We start from the raw sequence: 19929 nt of genomic DNA on the forward strand, positions 1-19929 counted from the left end.
GAACTCGTAATAGAACTAAAATAAGGAAAATAGGAGTAAAATTATGACCTAACCCTAACCTGAAACATACTACGGGAGCACCTTGTATTCTACCTTCAACTGCTTAACAAAGATCTATTTAAATTTGGTTAACTTTGCTATTACAGTTTAAACTATTAAGATGTCGGTTCAGATCTTATTAATTTCCTCGATAAGACTCACTTTGCGATCCCTCTTGTCGAACTGTTCAAGAATGCTCTTGGAACTTTCAAGAATCCACTTGAAACGATTATTGCAGGCAATTTTACTGTGGTCCATTTACCAAAAGATTTCTACTAATATTTCCTTTCTAGTCAAGTTTAGACTCGATAATAGCTATTTATTTATTTGTTTATGATAAGAACCCCGGGCTTAGGAAGACGGTAATGCCCGGCATAAGAGTGGTGTAATACTTTCGTATCTCAGTTGTTTTCATGTTATTAATTGTTATTGATTATTATGTCATACTCGGAAACCAATTTGTTTGCGTGTAAGACGGTGCACTTATGACCTCTGGTGGCGTTATTCACTTTGTTAAAAGCTGAAAGGCTTCGGTTACTTTGCGGCATTGGTCTGCAGACTATTTGGCTGCTATTTCTGTTGAGTTTTTGTGCTTAGTTGTTCGGGTCTTCATGTTTTATAGTCAAGGTCGTTTAATGATAAAGGTTTTAATTTAGTTGTGTATTGGAGGATAATTATATGTTTCATTGTTTTGGGTATTGCTGCTAAATTGAAGTGTTGTTAGGCCGGAGAAACAGTTATCTTGTACCGTAATCAGTATACATACACCATCGTCATCGCATTATACTACCAACATACTCACTGTATGCACTCTGGCCTATTTGGAGCTGAGTCGGTTGTAGACAGTCTATCAATGAATTTACCGTGAGCACTTTACTTGGTTGGAATTTCACCATACTGTGACTTACATACGCTGTATATATATTGTATATATACTTTCATCACAGCAGGCTACTTCATACAGTTTTACATTTGTTACTACTGTGTCAAGGATTAGCTGCTGAAGCAACACTGACAACACCGCGCAATAAGTAGAACCGGCAGAACCTAATTTTGCGCCGATAGCTATTTTCAGAATTCCAGGCATCTTGAAAGTTCTAACATTTCAAGGTGGTAGTAAGTACACATACGGCACAAACTATTTTTAACGACGAAGCAATTATTAGGGATAAGTTTTACATATTTATCCCGGAAGAGAGGAGAACCGTACCTCTTGAAGTATGCGCACCAAGATGGCTCACAACCTGAACTCAGGTTAGGATTAGGTTATGCGACATCTTGGTGCGCATACTTCAAGAGTACCGGAGAACCGATAAGACAGCTTAATCATATGACGAGCCACGCCCTTTCTTCCTGTTATTTTGTCGGCTATTGGATTGGTTAACCTGTAGCCAGTTGCTTGTTTTCAGATGCACGAACTTGATAGCAGCCTCACCAGACCAGCGAATACGTAGACCAACCCTACTTTAACGAGGAGCCCAGTAATTCTCTCGCACACAATTGTTTCCACGGGATGCGAACAAAGAAGGGTAATATAAGAGGTGAGGTGGCAAGCGTATTCCGATTCCCGAACTCTTAGCACGATTCGCCACACGCTGCGCTCGCTTTATTAGGCCAGAATATGATTCAACCACTGTCTACTACACCAAAATAGAAATTGAGTATTACTTCAGTTAGTACAACCTATTTTACTATGCAACTTCGTCCCGTGTTAAAATTGATATTAACGATTTGCTCCCGACCAGCCTGCGTGTATGTAGAGTAAACGTTACATAGGACAGAATATACATAGCAATGAGCAAAACCGCAATCAGGCTGACCTTGATATTCAACGACATATTTATTTGACCAACATGGGCTCAACTTCAGCTACAATATCTGCCTTTTACAATCAATCTATGGCTGTAATATTTCCTTTCAAATTTCCAATAAAATTGGGGAACTGTTGAAATTTTTCATCATAAAATGTAAAGCATTGACTTATTCATCATAAAATGTAAAACATTGACTAAATTGAAATTACATATATATGTAATAAAATTTACCGGAACAATAAAAGACATTTGATGGAAATGGAAATAAAATATTCTTAACAATGTTTTGAAATGTTCAAATTTATATTCGATGACAAATAGGAAACACGATGAGTCGCGAGACACTGTGCAAGATCTTTGTCACATTTGCATAATTCTTGTCGCCATCCATTCCCGTAACCTGGAAAAAAGAACAATTTAAAAGTGAAATAGGTATATATATATATAACAGAATTGTTCTCTCTCTGTATTCTGTTTTTTATGTTTTTGAATTTACGCAAGCAAGTGACTAGCTCAATTCAATCAGAGGTATATATTTTGATTTACCAAGAGAAAGGCGTAGGAATCACTGCGATTATATTGTTGTTAACCTTGCTTGTTGCTTTTAATATTCTAGTAGTTTATGAAAAGAAAATTTGAAAAAAGGTCATATTTTATGACGAAAAATTAATTGAAGGAAGCAGACAGGACTACGAAACAGTTAAATGGTGTTAATTATAGTGGTTCTCAAACGATGGGACGCGTTCCTCAAGGGAGGCGTAGACATTTTTTTGAGGGGGCGTGAAGCTAAAATAAAAATATTTGCTAGATTTGATTTTGCCCGCATTATTTTGAAGATTCACGATTCTTTATTTTGGATATTCACGTTCCATTCACGTATTTTCAACGCGTTTTTTAAATGAAACATACTTTCGCCTTACTATCTTGTATTTGAAGCTTATTCTTAGTTGAGCTATTTTTGAGGTGAGGCGGGAAACTTGACAAATTCTAAAAAGAGAGCGAGTCTTAAAAAGTTTGAGAACCACTGGTTTAGATTCTGCACATGCGTGTGCATAAATCTGTGTATCTTAGACATAAACTCTAAAATAATATCTTTTAAACTAATCCCTCCGTCACAAAATGAGCTTTGTTAAAACAAAACCATCAACTTTTTATCGCTGCGATTTGCTTTGACTTTCAAGCGAATAAAAAGAAACTTACACGAGATCCATCCTTGGGTGCATTCATACTGATAAGTTGCCCAATAGAATCTCGATCCCGAGAGTTGACTCTTTGATTCAACCACGCCGTAACATTGATCGTGAATGTAACAGCATCTGAAATCGAAAAAGCAATCATTAAAGAGAAATAGCGAAATTAAGATTCGGATATTTGAAACAGACTTTGGTCTAAAAAACAAATGCACATTCGGAAAAATATTCCTTATTTGAGACAAAAAAAATCAATGCCCCTTCAATATATATATATATATATATCACTTATTAAATGAATAAAAAAGATTCTTCACAATTCAATTTTGTGGCGCGTCCGGAAATTTTGATAAGGCGGACGGACAATGATTGCAAACTTTAAATTTCAGATATCTCACGTGTTTCATGACTTCAATACACATGTGCTTCAGTAACTTTTGATATTTTTGAAAAGTAAATAAGAATGTTAAAATATTGGTTGGCCATGGTGTACGTATAAACAAATCGACGTATCAATATGCGGGGAAGGATAGGTACACCCATAGTATGTGTACCTGGTTAAGCCATAATATTTTTTTCTTGAACTGTCTGTGTTAGTCAAGTGAATATACCCCCTGCCCATGAGTTTCAGTCCCTTTACACAACTTGATGTAGAGTAGGCGAACAAAATTAGTTACCTCCATATTGGTACACACACTTCTGGAGCGCCCTTTGTTGTAATCTACCGCTCACCTGTCGGATTCATCAACAGGAGATCCCGATCCACCCTGGCCACAAAAACATCCATAGTCAGCGTAATAACTCATCGCCCAGAATGAATGCCATCTGGTAATGTTCTGTGCGCATTGAATCATTTTACCAAGTTGCCATGCGTTGCGCTTCACGATTGTATGTTGGTTTTGTGTCTTCGAAAGATAAAAAATTATATTAGTGAAAAGTTGTGCAGCGTATGACCCATAGTTTGTGTTGCAAATGAAAAAATGAAACACAGTCTATGGCTATGCTTTAGATCAGTGGCTGCCAGCCAACCTTCCTACAATGGCGAACGAGTAACATGAAATAAAATGACGTCGCGGACTGGCAACAAAATATTGGAATGAATGGAATGAAAAAAATAATAACCTGCGTTTAAGTAACATATTTCATTGGTTTGGTACAGTCTGGGAACAAATATTAAAACACAGAAAAAACAGTTCAAACATCCAGCGATTGTTTAGGCTGACAGAAAATAACAAAACAACAAAATTTCGTTTGAACGTGTAAAAGCGCAGACTTCACCGACCCGTGGACCAGCGGTTTGGGATCGCTGTGGTCTTGTGTTTCGTTTACAAGAAACAAAATAAAATGGTCATGTATATTCGCTTAACCTTTGGCCCCAGTAAAAATACAATTATAAAAGCATTTGGTAAATCTATCAACGAATTATTATGGGAAGTTATGACATTCTAATGCCTCTTGTTGTTGGAATAATCTCTCCAGAAAAAACTTAATATGCGGTAATTTTTGTCACGAAAAGACACCCGAGAAATCTCTCTTTAAAATTGCAACAATTGTATTTCTTATATTCAAAGTATTATTTTTAACACATTTCTGACAAAATCACAGCGTAATTAGACGCAACAAATAGTTATACGAGTTGGTATTTTCCAAATTGGAAATAATAATCGTTGCCACGTTGTAATTAACAAATATTTTACAGAAAAGGTCATAGACACGTTTTGGAGAAAAATTATTGAGAAATAAACTGCGTATTTTTCCGCTTTTCTCAGTTGAGTTCGTTGAGCATTAATAACGATATTCAATTTTGTGCGCCACGCTGCGTGTAACACATGTAACAAACGAGTGTCACATCCTGCAATTGCGTGTTTCAGGTTTAGTAAATATCGCAACTGATATGTAAAATCAAAATTATGTTGTCACAAATAATTTTTTTCTAAATGAGATGTACAATTGCGTTAATGGCTCAGTAACTGGTGAAATTTTATAGTGATAGGCATTTTGGAAAATTTTAAAATGTATAAAAAGAATCGATAATCCATACTATTTTTTTCGTATTTCAGCTATTTTATGACTCAAAAAGATTATTAAATATACTGCAACGAAATTCAGTTTGAAGGCACAGCAATTGTGTTCATTTGTAAAACTAACACAGACCCATTGCTAGGTTTTCTCAGCCCACGCATACACGAAGACTTTGGAATTAATACATGAAAGATTCGACATACTTCACAATATATATAAAAGATTAATAAATATTTCGCTGTTGCATAAATTGAGTCAAACCGCTTGTTCGAATTATCGATACATTTTCTATGCTATTTTAGCTGAAATTGATGCCCAGTTGTTTAGTCTTTCGTGAACCGCCAATAATAAAGAGAAATCCATCACTCACTTTTGCTTTCATCTTTACACTAGAAATTATTATTAAAAGATAAAATCCATAGTATCGAAAATACATCTTACAAAATAAGAATGATAAAATAAACTCAAGTATCTTATAGTAGCTAAATATTGTTCACCAACTGCAATGAAAATATAAAAAGAATTGGGATGAAAGTAGGTATATAGTGCACAAAGAAACATATATCCAAAACCAGTTATTTACAACCGCCAAACTTTTAATATCCTAACTAAACGTTTGTCGCCATACATCTTTGTACAAATTATGGCCTAAATTTACGCTTGATAATTCTATCTCTATTAATTGAACTAACCTGGTTATTTACTAAAGATTATTTTTGGGGGGGGGGGGGAATTGGATTGGTTGATAGGAAATAAATATGTGTATACACATCGAGTTTACAGACAAATTGTTTCTACAATTTCGAAGTTCATTCATGTTGATATGCGAGAATATAGTCGCTATGATTGGTTGAGATTATAAAATTTTCAAGTTATTATTAGAATCATAAATGTACAATATTTACTTAAAATAAGACAAAATTACCAATTTAGCAAATGAATATTTTACACTAATATTAATGAATTAAGACATAATAATCTTACCTTAAAGCTATCAGTACCTAGTAGTACCAAAAGCATTCGTATGGAAAACATAATATATTAACATATTTGCTATCATTCCTATGCCTTTCTAAACCACGCCTGTGTTTCAACCCCCTTTTTATTTTTACTATGATTCTCTATATCTACCGAATCTTACCCACCGATATCCTAATTGAATTTAGCACTCTCATTTATTAGCTGGAAGTCACGATGTATCCGAGCGTAGGTTACAATAGAGAGTGCGTATTCGCAATTCACTCATCAACATGCAATGCGCATTAGTAATGCAATACGACAACAATTATAATTTAAAAACGTTGATTAAGTTCCACAATGATCAAACGATGACTAACGTTTGATGACCAACCCCGTGATAATCGAAGAAGCTTTTGTTGAATCTGCTGCCCTTACCTATCTATAAGTGTAGCACTATCTTGGGAACTGAATCATGCTGTGCACAAGAGCGAATGAAACGTTCTTCCCAAGCTAAGCGCCAATTCACACCCCAAACTAGCTACCGTAATTACAGACGAATTCACAAAACTACGAAACAAAGTTGAATACCCTAAATTTCTAGTCGCGCCGAATCCACGCGAATGTATGAAGCTCGAGTTTCAATCAGATAGTGCTTTCATGGTATTTATGGTGAGGATGAATTATTGCGGCGCACCGCATCACATCAATCCAAACTGTTGTATCCTTGTGATATTAATCACGAGATCGAGTGTATACAACTTGGTATGCACAAATAAGTTCGTTCTGCGGTTTGTCCGTATTATGTTCTCGGTACTCCCGTAGTATGCGTACCAGGTTAGGGTTGAGGCATAATTTTATTCCGAGTTCGGGGACTGTCTGTGTTAGCTAAGTGAATATACCCCCTGCCTATAGGTTTCAGTCCCTTTATACAACTTGATGTGAAGTAGGCGAACAAAATTAGTTACCTTCATAAATGGTGATCACTTGAAAAGCAAGTTTCAACACGAATAGGAGGTACTCCCGTAAACGGTGAATCAAGATGACGGACGCCGGCCGGAACGTAGTATGTGTACCAGGTGTCCGCAATCTTGGTGCACATACTACGGGAGCGTCAAATAGGATGCGACTCAATTATTACGCTCGTGTATTCATTTGTAACATCGTACTGTACACATTACCCGGTGGGTGTGTTTCAGCTGCGCGCTGTGTGAGATTTGTCCAAATCAAACATTTTTAATAATATTCTTCCATTGTCTTAGTCGGAGGATATCGATATTTAGGCAAACTAGCGTAATTCATCAAATTTCAATTTTATAATCTTTCGAGTTCGAAACAATAATAGTATAAAAATCTAGGTAAGATAAGTTTCAAGCGTTGTACATAGTTTGAAACAGTGGTCGACAACCATCGGGAAGCAGTGCAATATCATACCGTTAGAGGCAATATGACCATGATATTTGATTATCTCAAATTTTAACACGGTATGATGAAATGATATGAGTTTAGGCAAAATAATAGTCAACAAAGAAAATTTATCGTTATTTATTATCGAACATTAGAATTCGCTTGGCCAAATCCACAATCAAAAATGAATAAATCGTGCAAATATAGTCAAAGCATGATTTTTGATAAAACTAAACGCATAAAAATCCCGCGCATGCAAATTTTTCCGGATAAACATTTTTTGGCCCCGAAACGAAAGCAATAATAACGATATAAAGGAAACAAGAGGGACACGTAAGACAGGTGGGCCATGTGAGACACGTGGGGCCAGTGGTACAAGTGAGACACGTGGAAAACTAGGGACAAGTGGGACACGATATTTTCGAGACATCGCTTAAACACCAATCTTATTATTACAGAACATAGAGCCATACATATATATATATATATTACAGCTGTTTCAGACTTTCGCTCATCTGTTTAATTGCTTTACTATTATTGCTAATTAGCTACTACTGTATGTTGCAATTTGTAGTTTCTTGCAAAATGTGCACTTTAATCGTCATCTCCGACTTTTTGAGGAAACTTTGCTTTCCCACCGGGTAAATAATTCCATCTTCTCATTTAAAAACAGAAAGATATAATTTGATTTTACTTAATTCACTTTATCACATAACAATGACGTCATAATTATTTTCCAGTTGTTGCAATTCATGTTAAATTTGATTAGTTTGGTTAACAACAATGTTCTGGTGATCGTAATTTAGTTGGTGAATCTAGGAGAAGAAGGCTCAGCATCGTTTTTCAATGTCCAAATTGATGTGCTTTGTTTCGTAAGAATCGCGGTGAGTTGAAAGGCAAAGAGCAAGCTTCTTGTCACATTCACACAATTTTCTTCTCCATCCCTTTTTGTTTCCTGTAGAGATGCAAACCAGATTATTTATAAATAATAGTCAAGGTCTCTTTTTTTTTATAAATGGTGTAAATACCAAAATCACACAATGCATATATATATGAACAATTACAAACATTATAAAGTATTATAAACAGCTCGTGAAGAAAGTGTGAAAAATCCGTTGTTTATCAGCTAATCTGATACGTTTTTACATTAAAACAAGGCCAAATCCGGTGTAAGGTGTATAGTAAGCAGACCACCAGCTTACTGCAATCATATACTACAGTAAAATTCGTGAAAATGTTGGTACTTCCGAAGTATGTGAACCAAGATGAAGGACAGCTGAACATAGTATGTGTACCAGGTTAGAGTTAGGCCATAATTTGACTCCAATTTTCACTAATTTAGTTCTGTTACGAGTTCGGGGACTAGCCAAGTGACTCCCCTAGCATGTGTACCTGAAATTATGGCCTAACTCTAACCTGGTACACATACTACGTTCCGGTGTCCGCCATTTCGATTCACATATTTCAGGAGTACCGAAATGTTCATAGCGTTAAGATTTACATATCTTCTAAAAACTTACGGCACTGGATTGACCCCCGGTTACATTTGTACGAATAAGTTGTAAAATAGACCGTGAATTCGGACAAATCATATTGATATCCAACGTCGTCGTAGCAATTGTCATGATCGTAACAACACCTGGAGGCAGAAATATAAAAAATGCAATTAAAAAAAATCTTCGAAGGTGCTGAAAAAGCTTCGTAAAATTTTGAAATGTCAAATGTTTTGGGAATTTATTCATAACGTTCTATCTTGTAATAAAATGGTGAAAATAATACGGTTTACAAGTAATTGCTAATTAGGACTTAATTATTTTTGTTCTTTAGACACTGTAAACTATAGGAGTAAACTATTTAAAACACCTAATATTTACTAAAGATATGACTCTTTTAAATGATAGACATTACTTTAGTTTAGATGTCAATAGTGTAATTTGGATCTTCAAAAATATAAATCATAAATTCAATTAAAAATTTGCAGTACGGTTTGAGAGGTCATTACAAATTATCTGATATTATAAAAACAATATTCAACAAACCTATCGGAGGCATCGACTGCAGTCCCTGACCCACCTCTTCCACAATAACAACCATAGTCGTTGTAATTTGCGAGCGTCCATAATGTACTCCAGAACGTCTTTATTTCTTTACCTTGGGCACATTGTATCAATTCTCCCAGGTGCCACTTTAAAAGAAGAAATTTATTGCTTTCTTCCAATTAGGTTCACTAAAGATGACACGTGAACTATCTCAAGAAAACTGTAAACCATATATAATCGCCGTATTTAAGTCAACTAAATATTTTGGAATTCCTATTTGGTTCCTACAAAACATCAGAAATGTAGACGATCGGCATCGCGCATCAATCGGAAATATTTTGAAAACGTCGAGTTGACACTGGGCCACGGTGACTTCCGATATGATAGGATATTTCTGCTCCTTCAATTTATTAGTGTTCTTCCGAGTATGACGGAATTTTTGTAAAAAGCCCTGCTTTAAGTCAAGGATGTGAGACACTTCACAAATTGAAGAATAAATTTGCTGCAACTGAAGGGTAGAGAGTGACTGAAATGTGTAAACTGGCCACGCTTACCAATATAACAAAATTTTTGCTTACCGTAGATCTAGACACGCCGACAGAGCAGAAGACAACGAATAGGACTATTTTGTAGTCACAATTCATAATTTTAAAATATTTGTTAATTTATAACACAATATATAACTATGGCCGCTAAAATTCATAGCAAGCATATCATCATATAATAACCAATATATAACAGTCAATATATAAAACAGTATAAAAAATTTAAATTTGGCAATTCTGTCGTCATTTTAGAATATTTAAGAACATTGTGGGAAATATATACAAAACTCGATTTTGTTCGCGCTTGCTAAACAACCTTACTAATCGAAACAATATCTATACTCGCGCTTTATAAATAGCATTTCCAGAAATACCTTGAGGCTACCACTGGTACACAATTGATCAGAGTTAAACTCCCGCCAAGGTCAACTCATTTTTAGCGTTTTGATGTTTACATTTAAGAGACCAAAACCTCATTCTTCATATCTCTTGAGATTTCTAAATCTACGAACTCTGTAGTTAATTTAATCGTTATTATAAATGAAATTTATTTTCCCTCAGGATATATTTTTATGTAATATTAGTTTTAAGATGTAGTTCAAAATATATGAATTGAGCATTATGTAAAATTTATATCTCGCTTTTACGTAACAAAAGATCTATCGGAGATCGAGTTTCCGAGTAGGTTTCGAACGCACTATATAACTTTCCTAATGATTTTACTCGAATTTTAATTTTTCATGATGCATTTTCTCGAAATTTTTCTTTATCTCCAATGTCCAAAAAAAGGTTTTGCTTTTCCTAACCGAATTGCCTGGCGAATCCCCTGCTGTAATCGTTTTCAAAACCCAGCCTTTTTCAATCTAACAAAATTCCAATCGGGCATTATAGGGATGTTTTTTTGTCGAAAAGATTAAATCAGAACTATCATCTGAAATATTGCTTGTTCATCCAAATTATTCTGCAACTCTATCTTTATTGATTGATTTTTCTGTCCTATGCATTCAGGCACTTCATGTCGTATTAAAGAAAACGAACGAACTGAAACGACTCGATACTTATATAGTTTGCCCTTGAGTTTTGAAAATGTAATCTTCTTGCTTAGATTACTAGATTTAGAATACTACCATTGACAATAATCCTATTTTATCTATACATTTACTTTATCACCTATAATCGTTAATTTTAGGAACTCTTTTAAAGAAATTTATCTTTGAAATCATATCTCAAATACTCGACAAACCGATATTTGGTTACATAAAGTTGAATTTGTGAAATGGTAATGCAAAATAACATTTTGAACACAAATGAGCTATGGATATTATCCATTGCAACACAAGAAAATAGGAGCTCCAGAAGTATGTGCACCAAGATGGCGGACACCGGAACGTCGTATGTGTATTAGGTTAGAGTTAGGCCATAATTTTATTCCATTTTTCCTTATTTTGTAGTTCTATTACGACTTCGGTGGCTAGCCAAGTGACTCACGTAGTATTTGTACCTGAAACTATGACCAAACCGTAACCTGGTACACATACAACGCTTCGGTGTTCGCCATTTTGGTGTACATACTTCTGGAGTACCGAAAAAAGAGTATGCCTACATGAAACCACAGCATTTCACCGCAGCTAAATTTCGGTACTATAACAAACATGTGACAAATGCTCGAAGCGCTTTTTGAAAAAATATTTCAAATGGCCCAGTTGATTGTTTACGAAATTATTTATAGCGGTGGGGTTAATTGGGGATTTAATGAAGTGTGTTATGGCATAAATGCGAAACAGGAATGAAAATTGTTGTTGCTTTCATATTGTTTATAGCATTTAAATTTGTTCGATTGGTTTCAATTGCCTGGAATTGCAAAGGACTTTCTATTCGCATTTGCCGTAGGCTATGTGTTCATTTGAAACTTTTGTCGCTTTCATTAGCTATTATTTTTCGCTTTTATACTCAACAATACCAAATAAATTGCACTCTATTAACTGTTTCGGTTCGTATGGACCTGAAATTGTATCGATGAAGTTTCAATATTGTTCATTACTCATAACACACATTTCGAATGCGATTTTTGAGTAACGAAGATCTGATACTACTTATCGTAGATGTTTTTTGACACTGGATTATATCGCATGAAATAATTCAGCAACAATCTATTGATTGATCAAGATGTGGGTAATAGCATTTATTGTCACTTACGATGTTGGAGAAACCAATTTATTGATTTCGGATATGAAGTAGGGAAATCATCTAATTCGTAGTGTGGATAACCATAATTATATATATATATTTAAGTTCTCCCTATCCTTTACTGTAGCCAAATATTATGATAATTATTTAGTTTTTTTGAGAGCAGGCGCTTGCAAACTGGTTTACATGTTCAAAACCACAAATTGCATTAAAAATATTCAACAGCGTGTCGCTTACAGGTACTGACAGCAAACTTTCGCCTAATCTATCGCAGCTTTTTCGAAACTAATTTTTGTATATTGCAACAAAATTAAAGCTCCTCGGAGGACATAATGGAAATTAAATTATTTGATTTACAACTAATTTTTGGAACCCAACTGACAAATAACATGAAAACCCGCAAAAACGTGGCAATGTTTGCAACCATGCTTGAATATCTCTGTCTGAGCGAAAGAAGTGTCGGAGCGACGGCACCGATTGGCATTGTTACATCATCGTTAACTTATTGATGATTTGTCTCTGGTACGGGAATGAACGATGAAATCGATGCTTGGAGGAAACATCCATGGAGTGACCAACCACGTAGCGCATCTCGAGTTCTGCTATCGTATCGCCACCAAGTTGTTCATGCAATTTATAGGGACCTGAAAGTGACAGCAGAAACGACTATCATCAAGATATTTTTAAAAACTGCTCTGGACCGAACCGTACCTCTCGGGCGATAGAATTACCAACTTTCATAACCTTTGACCAATGCTGCCAGCTACGTTTTTTATGCTGTTTAGGGGGACGCTCGTTGCCGAGCGCGGTGCGTCAGTTTTATACTTGTTGAAGCTGCGTTGCTTTGACTTGTTTTAATATCTCGCTCGTGACAGAAGAGGTGGGATCAGGGGCGGATCATGCCCATTTGGTGCCCCCTTGTGTAATTTAAAATATAAAAACAATAAATCACATAAGGGTATTATCTATTAAAAATAATCACAACCAACAGTACAAAAAAGAATAACTTTACCGAACATTTTTAGGTTTTCTTACAATTTTTTAACTATTATATATAACCGATATTTTTCGGTCGCACGGAGCGAATCAGAAATCTAGAAATCCCTTGCCTGTAAACCTGCTCTAAGGTTTTCTTACAATTTTTTAACTATTATATATAACCGATATTTTTCGGTCGCACGGAGCGAATCAGAAATCTAGAAATCCCTTGCCTGTAAACCTGCTGTAAGTGTAATACAGTGATAAAAGCCCGAACTGCTATGCGAGATCAACGAATCTTATGGAGCACAAAGAAATATTTGGAATAGATAAAATAAATGGTTTAGTTCTAGCGGCAACAACAATTCTTAACCAAAAAGCAATTGGTCCAATAGTTGAAGAGAAATTTTTTCTAAAACAAAGATGCAACAACAAGTATGCTAAGAAGAAGGACAACAACAATTTAACGAAACGATTCATAGGTCCATTTCGTGTCCAATAATAATCCATTTCGTTTCAGTGAAGGTTTATTTGAAACTTGGAAAGAAAAAATAAGCAAATATTTTGAAATCTGAGTCGTCTGACCAACTCGTGATATTTTAATAAACGCCGATGCGCTATATAAAATGAAAAAATTCTGTGATGCCCCCCCCCCCCCCCTTTGCTTGGTGCCCTAAGCACGTGCTTATATTGCTTGTGGTTAGACCAGTGCTTGGTGGGGCCATATAATATTATTATCCCTAAACCATCAAATCAAATGTAATTCCTTGATAAAGTTGTAACCAGCGAACCCGTTCTTGTTTTCTGTTTTATACGTTAGACCTGGCATGGGCAAATAAGAGCCCGCGGACCAAATCCGGTCCCTTGGGTAATTCAATCTGGCACACCCGTTGTTGCCACAACCAAGCTAAAACCACGATTTGATGCTCTAGGTAAAAAAAAATAGCTCAAGGAATTTGTTAAGATTTCGATTATATTTAGTTTTGGCTTGAAACCTATTGTTTTCCACCTTTGCTTTTATAACACTTTAAATATTGTTTATAAAATGTAACTTTTTACGTCACACTTACATAGCCCGCCAGTCTAATTGGACAAAAACTATGACCCCTGGTCCAAAAACCTTGGTTACCCCAGCGTTAGGCGAACGCGGCAAATGAGTTACATGCACAGCAGCTGACAACTGGCGTTATATTTGGCATCGCAAACGTTATGTATTAGATTTGCGTGATGTGTGTCAAATTTTGAATCTCGCCAATGATAAAATTCCAGCCGAAATCCACTAAGTCTTTAAATGCATATCTTTTGTACCACCTGAACATACCATTATTTTCAGAAAATGAATTTGCAAACACCGAACTTCCCATTGACAAATTCACGAAAGTGCCAATTTTTCAGATCATATTCGAGGATTCCGGACATGGTGTTAAAAGTCGATCACATTTATTTAAATCAATTCCTGCGGATAAATCGATACCAATTATTATTTTTTTCTCTTATTTGCTGTTAGTATTTTATATAAAAAGATATACCGAGGATTGATTTACTTTTAATAATTTTAACTTTTCCCAAATAAAATGGGAACAGATAACTTCTTCTCAATATCGACTCTGAGCACATCCTTGAGACTGTTCGCGGGTATTTGAATTTCGTTTGTTGGTTTACTTCTATTGTTTGCAGGTTATGGGTTCTCGCCGTAAATTTCCAAGGTGTAATGGTTGGCGGTGTAGATATACCGGCAGTGTATAGGCCCTGTGTACTCTGCTTATTCAGCAAACCGACTTCTGTATTGGGTGATAGCGGCATAACCGTCAGTCATTAACACCTTATTAAAAGCCCGAACTGCTGTGTGAGACCAACGAGTTAAGAAAACACTTTACTTTTTCATCATAGTTCTATGAAGTTGTATTTTATTATTACAGTATCAATATGATGATAGTCTCTGATAGTAGGATAAGTTGTGTCTGAATTATTCCACATGACATAGTCTACAATCTACACTCTACAGATGAAGCTAATTTAGCAATACCAGAATACCGTAGTACTCCAGTACGGTACTCTGGTACACTGATATCTGCATACGATACAGATACAATACAGGCATATGATATGAGTCTACCTCAGTACCGGTACCGGTAGCATATTTCACAGTTTACACCTGAATACTGGAACATAACTCGCAAGATCAGAAGATATTCTGATCAGTGTTCGCATAACTGAATCAATTCAATTGAAGTAACGTGAATTGTCTGATTTTGCACTGTGTATGTTTATTTTATTGTGTTTGACTATTTTTGATAGATGGACGCATATTTTTATGTTTTCAATTGTGTCTTTAAAGTTATGCTCCTCCTCCAGGTCCACTGTTTGTTCGTTTGTTGTTGTTTTGTTTTATGCCAGAGTGACCAAAATAAAATTGATTGATTGATTCTAAGACTGTACCAGTATTAGCCTTGTTTAGTATGCAGTTTATGTTAATATTGCTGTATTTGTAATAATTATTATGCTTCATTGGTTATATCTGCTGAAGTGATAGAAATATAATTCTGTAATTAGATTTAGAATAGCTTAGCTATGTTTTTATTTATTTTGATTGATTGATTCAGTAATTGCATAAGTAATCCTTCATAATCTAACAATCCTGCATATATTTTCTGTTTTTTCAGAAAAATAATTTATTCATGAAAATGAGTCTTCATATTTATACTTGATTTTTCAAAGTTATTGATTTTTGATTCATAAACAAAAATGTCAAATCCAACCGATAGTCCACCAGTCATTGTTGTTGATGCTGCATTGCCAGTGCAAGACTTTTCACTTCTTGAAACACCCACTCAAGCACAGAGACCAAATCTACTTCCTGCCGTATCACCTTACAAAATTGGGCATAATGCAATTATGGATCCTGATCATTATGTTTTTAAATTAAAATTTGAAGATTCTGAAGCGTTTCTTGAAACTGTTATCAGCCATCTAACAAGATTTCTTGATTTGCCCGGAGCTGAATTGGAAATCTTAAGAAATGCAGCAAAAAATGAGATGAAAAGTTGTACCAACAAAATGCCAAAAAAATCATGGGGTTTTATGAAAAAGAAAGAAATTAAAGGTGTTATTTTTGGTACGAATTTGACAGAAGAAAGTTTGGTACAAATACAAAATCTAACAGATTTTTTAGCTTCACATTTAGAAGTCGAAGGACTGTTCAGAAAACCTGGGAATGCTCATCGTTTACTGCAGCTAAGAGCTGCTTTGAATACAGGTGTTTGCATCGATCTGGAGTCGAGCAAATTTCATTCTCATGATGTTGCAAGTATTCTCAAAACCTATCTTGGTGAGCTGCCAGAACCATTACTGCAACATAAATATTTCAAATCCCATTTGCAAATAGCAGAAATGATGGCGTTTGATGCCAAAGGAAATAGAACAACATTGCCTGACAGAGCAAAAAGAGTCGAAGCCTTACAATTGCTAATGCTTTTGCTTCCAACAGTGAACAGGACCTTGCTTCGTGGAATCCTAAACTTGCTTTATCAAACTGCAAAGAACCAAAAAATGAACAAAATGAATGCTTCAAATTTGGCTACAATGTTCTGTCCTCATTTATTGTGGCCTCGCAACTTGAAAACCACAGATCTTCAAAACAACATTGGAAAACTCAACGATCATGTTGCATTCATGATCCGTCATTCACAGAAGATATTTGCGGCACCTCAGTATATACGAGATAGTGCCAGGACAAAATACACAGGATCTACATCTAAGCAAGATTATCCAAGTGTTATTTTCACCCAGTCTGGAGCAGTGAAACGTACGTCTAGTGGCCGCAATGAATATGCAATGGAAACTAGATCCTATACAGATCAAGCACTCAAGGAACTGTTTGAACAGGTTCAAAACATGCCAAACTCTGCCAAGAAAAAGAAAATTGTCAAAAATATGGAGAAGCAAGGTATGACACCAGGAAAGAAGCGGCATAAACGAAGTCGTACTTTTGGTGGTATGATCAAGAAAAAGGTACTTAGTGTCGCAACTCCAAATAACAATAAAATGGACAGTGATGGTGCAAATAAAGATAAGCAAGAAACTTTTGTTCATATACCGCAGCCAGGAAGTGGAACATTGCTTCGATCAAGACCCGTCCTGAGCCGTAGAAAATCTGCAAGCAGCAAAAAGGCAGATAATCGAGCAAGTATGAAAGATAGCTTCTTTCGTCGGTCTCTAAAGGTCGATAGAAAAGGTTCAAGATCAAGTGAAATAGGAGAAGCTGAGCAGTCTGATTCAACCGTTATGTCACCTATACCTTTTCCGTCTCTAGAAGATGGAACTGACAAAGAAAATGAAAAAAAGATTGAAAGTGATTCGGGTTGCCAGAAATGCATCTAGATTCTTCACTAATCAGAAAAAAGACTGAAATATCAGCTCATGCTATGCACAAATATAACGCATATCGAGCAATCATACTTTGTATATTTATTATTCAGAATGCATCTTGAATGATATTGTTTTTATCTAACAATTATTTCGTAAACAGCTTTTCCAGTGAGTACCTTATTCTTTTTTGAAGTTTTTCTTATTGTGGTGGATCGTTCGCTCAGGATAGGCACCCCCATAAGTTTTTTATGTTAAGAATATCCATATTGAAGTGCATTTATGGGTTAGTTACACTTAGGGAGTTTTCTCAAACATGTTGGATTTAAAATTATCGGAGATCTGTTAAGCAGTAAATCATGTGACAAAACCCTACCGAGGAATCATATTTTTAAACTAAGCTATGCCTTCGTATCTGATTGTGTTTGTACCAAAATCTTCGATTTGAATTTCTGATATTTGTCAAAGACCAACTAAAATGAACCTTTACATACCAACCGTATTGGTCTCGGTCTATATATTTGATATATACTTGCTTTCCAATCTTCATTCTGCAGTTCCACAATTTTTTAAATTACTATAAATATTCAGATTTAAGTTTCCAACGATCAAATTCACTTACCGTAACTACATATCTAATCAATCTCGAGAAAAGTGCAGATTTTAATGATACACCTGATCCCTTTTATTGACTCTTATTTTTTTTACCGTATTTAGGATTAAAAACTGCCTGATTTACCACGTTGTCTGATGTGATATGGTTCAAAACAGGGTGATCTTGCCATGCATTTTCATAAGAATAATTCTCTTTTATTGTGATCTCTTCAGTATGTAAAGGGGTGATGGAATATATCAGCTCACGGCTCAATAATGGATATATTGTTCTGATTTCTTTTTAGTATTTTTTCAAGTAGTGAAACTTACAACTGCCTATACCAGTGGTGTCTGACCTTTTATAGCATGTGGCCCCTTTTCAGAGGCGTTTAGAACTCATGGCCCCATTGCTTATCATTTCAGTGGTATAAATAGTGTTATTTTGATTGGTAAATTCCGTTATGTTCAAACAATTCATGCTCAACAAAGGGAACACATTCTGTGAGATAACCTCATCAAGCAATGAAACCAGAAAGAACTAGTTTTTTATAAAGAAAAAGGAAAATCAGTTTTGCGCCTAGCATGGTGGCCCCTCCAACTGCCCTTAATGGGCCACAGCCCCCGGTTAGGAACCGCTGGGCTATACTGATCTTTGTATGCATATCTTTACCTCGGTAATTTCGGCTACAAAGAGATGGCTGAGTGTACCTTCTTAGCAGTTTGGTCTTAGAATGCATTGATCTATTGATTGTGTGATTTCAATGAAAATTTCCTTTTATATGGTAGACGGACTCTTGCTTCTTGTTAAAGGAGAATATGCCTCTGCTATGTGGGATTTTAATAAATAATTATCCCATATTGTGGGTAGCGGACGAAACGGCTTAATGATATCGCAAACTGTGACCATGTAGAGGTCTTCATGGGTATGGCTATTCGTTTCAGGTTCATGGACTTGATGGTTGAAGAAGTCACATGTGAAACACGCCAACAGAAGTTTCGTCTAAAGCAGAGGTGTGCAACTTTAATACAGGAGGGCCAGATACAAATAATTGTTTGGAACCACAGGCCGCACCTTTATTTAAAATAGGCTTTCTGGTAGTTGCATGCACAAAAGTTTTCGTCATCGATCTTATGAGGAGCGTTGTTCGCTTCGCACAAGCCATCTGTTACTCGCACGTAACAGATTAAACTTAATTAAAAACGCATTTTGAAGGGGTGCACACCAGTCAAAATTTTCACTTCTCCGCAGGTCCACAATTTTTCCTTGTGGGACGCAGGTTGCACACCCCTGGTCTTAATTAAGCAAGGAATAATGCAAGTTGTGGGTGGAGCAGCAAGTAGGGTTGCCAACTATGAAAAGTCTCAATAAAGGACATAGATTACCGTCATCATTTATTTTGTAACTTGCAGAAAAGAACAATGAACTACAAATTATATACAAGCTAAGAAGATATATTAAAAAATCTTCATGTATTTTTCATTCAATGTTTATTTAACATTGACCCAATCAAGCTGCATTCTGTGAACAGTTTAGTGCTTTGAATCGTGTCAAATTTTTTTTGATCAAGAAGGTTAAACATATTCAAATTAAGTTTGTCTTTTAGCTTCAAATGCTCTACAATTTTTACAAGTGTCTGATATTTTGGAGAAAGATTATCCAAAAGAGATTATTTTCCAAATGTTGAATTTTCATCAAAGTCAAATATTTTTTCCAAATACGTTATCGCAGAGTTGAGAAATAATCTAAAATCGTAGAGTCCAATTATATTCTAGTTATTGAACTAGAATTCAC

The 19929-nt window shown here is 35.5% G+C and overlaps 3 protein-coding genes across 4 annotated transcripts; 1 reads left to right on the forward strand and 2 right to left on the reverse strand.

Moving 5' to 3' along the window:
* Positions 1–1938: 1938 nt before the first annotated feature.
* LOC120326702 (acidic phospholipase A2 CM-II-like) lies at positions 1939–6498 on the reverse strand. 2 transcript variants are annotated; one of them, XM_078112067.1, is made up of 4 exons: positions 6050–6498; positions 3776–3948; positions 3054–3169; positions 1939–2253 (listed from the first exon to the last, which is right to left on the reverse strand). In XM_078112067.1, exons 1-4 carry the CDS (start codon positions 6098–6100, stop codon positions 2129–2131), a joined length of 465 nt encoding a protein of 154 aa, XP_077968193.1. In that variant the 5' UTR covers positions 6101–6498; the 3' UTR covers positions 1939–2128. The 2 variants fall into 2 exon arrangements, with proteins under 2 accessions (XP_077968193.1, XP_039248972.2); XM_039393038.2 differs by lacking the exon at positions 6050–6498 and adding an exon at positions 5436–5587.
* A 1053-nt stretch (positions 6499–7551) lies between these two features.
* LOC120326412 (basic phospholipase A2 PA-12C-like) lies at positions 7552–10197 on the reverse strand. Its single transcript, XM_039392698.2, has 4 exons — positions 10047–10197; positions 9469–9614; positions 8950–9068; positions 7552–8384 (listed from the first exon to the last, which is right to left on the reverse strand). The coding sequence occupies exons 1-4, from the start codon at positions 10110–10112 to the stop codon at positions 8260–8262; spliced, it is 456 nt and encodes a 151-aa protein (XP_039248632.2). The 5' UTR covers positions 10113–10197; the 3' UTR covers positions 7552–8259.
* Positions 10198–15829: 5632 nt separating this feature from the next.
* LOC120326229 (rho GTPase-activating protein 19-like) lies at positions 15830–18922 on the forward strand. Its single transcript, XM_039392485.2, has one exon. The coding sequence runs from the start codon at positions 15924–15926 to the stop codon at positions 17556–17558; it is 1635 nt and encodes a 544-aa protein (XP_039248419.2). The 5' UTR covers positions 15830–15923; the 3' UTR covers positions 17559–18922.
* The last annotated feature ends 1007 nt before the right edge of the window (positions 18923–19929 follow it).

This window comes from Styela clava, chromosome 4, assembly GCF_964204865.1.
Source record: "Styela clava chromosome 4, kaStyClav1.hap1.2, whole genome shotgun sequence".
Lineage (NCBI taxonomy): Eukaryota > Metazoa > Chordata > Ascidiacea > Stolidobranchia > Styelidae > Styela > Styela clava.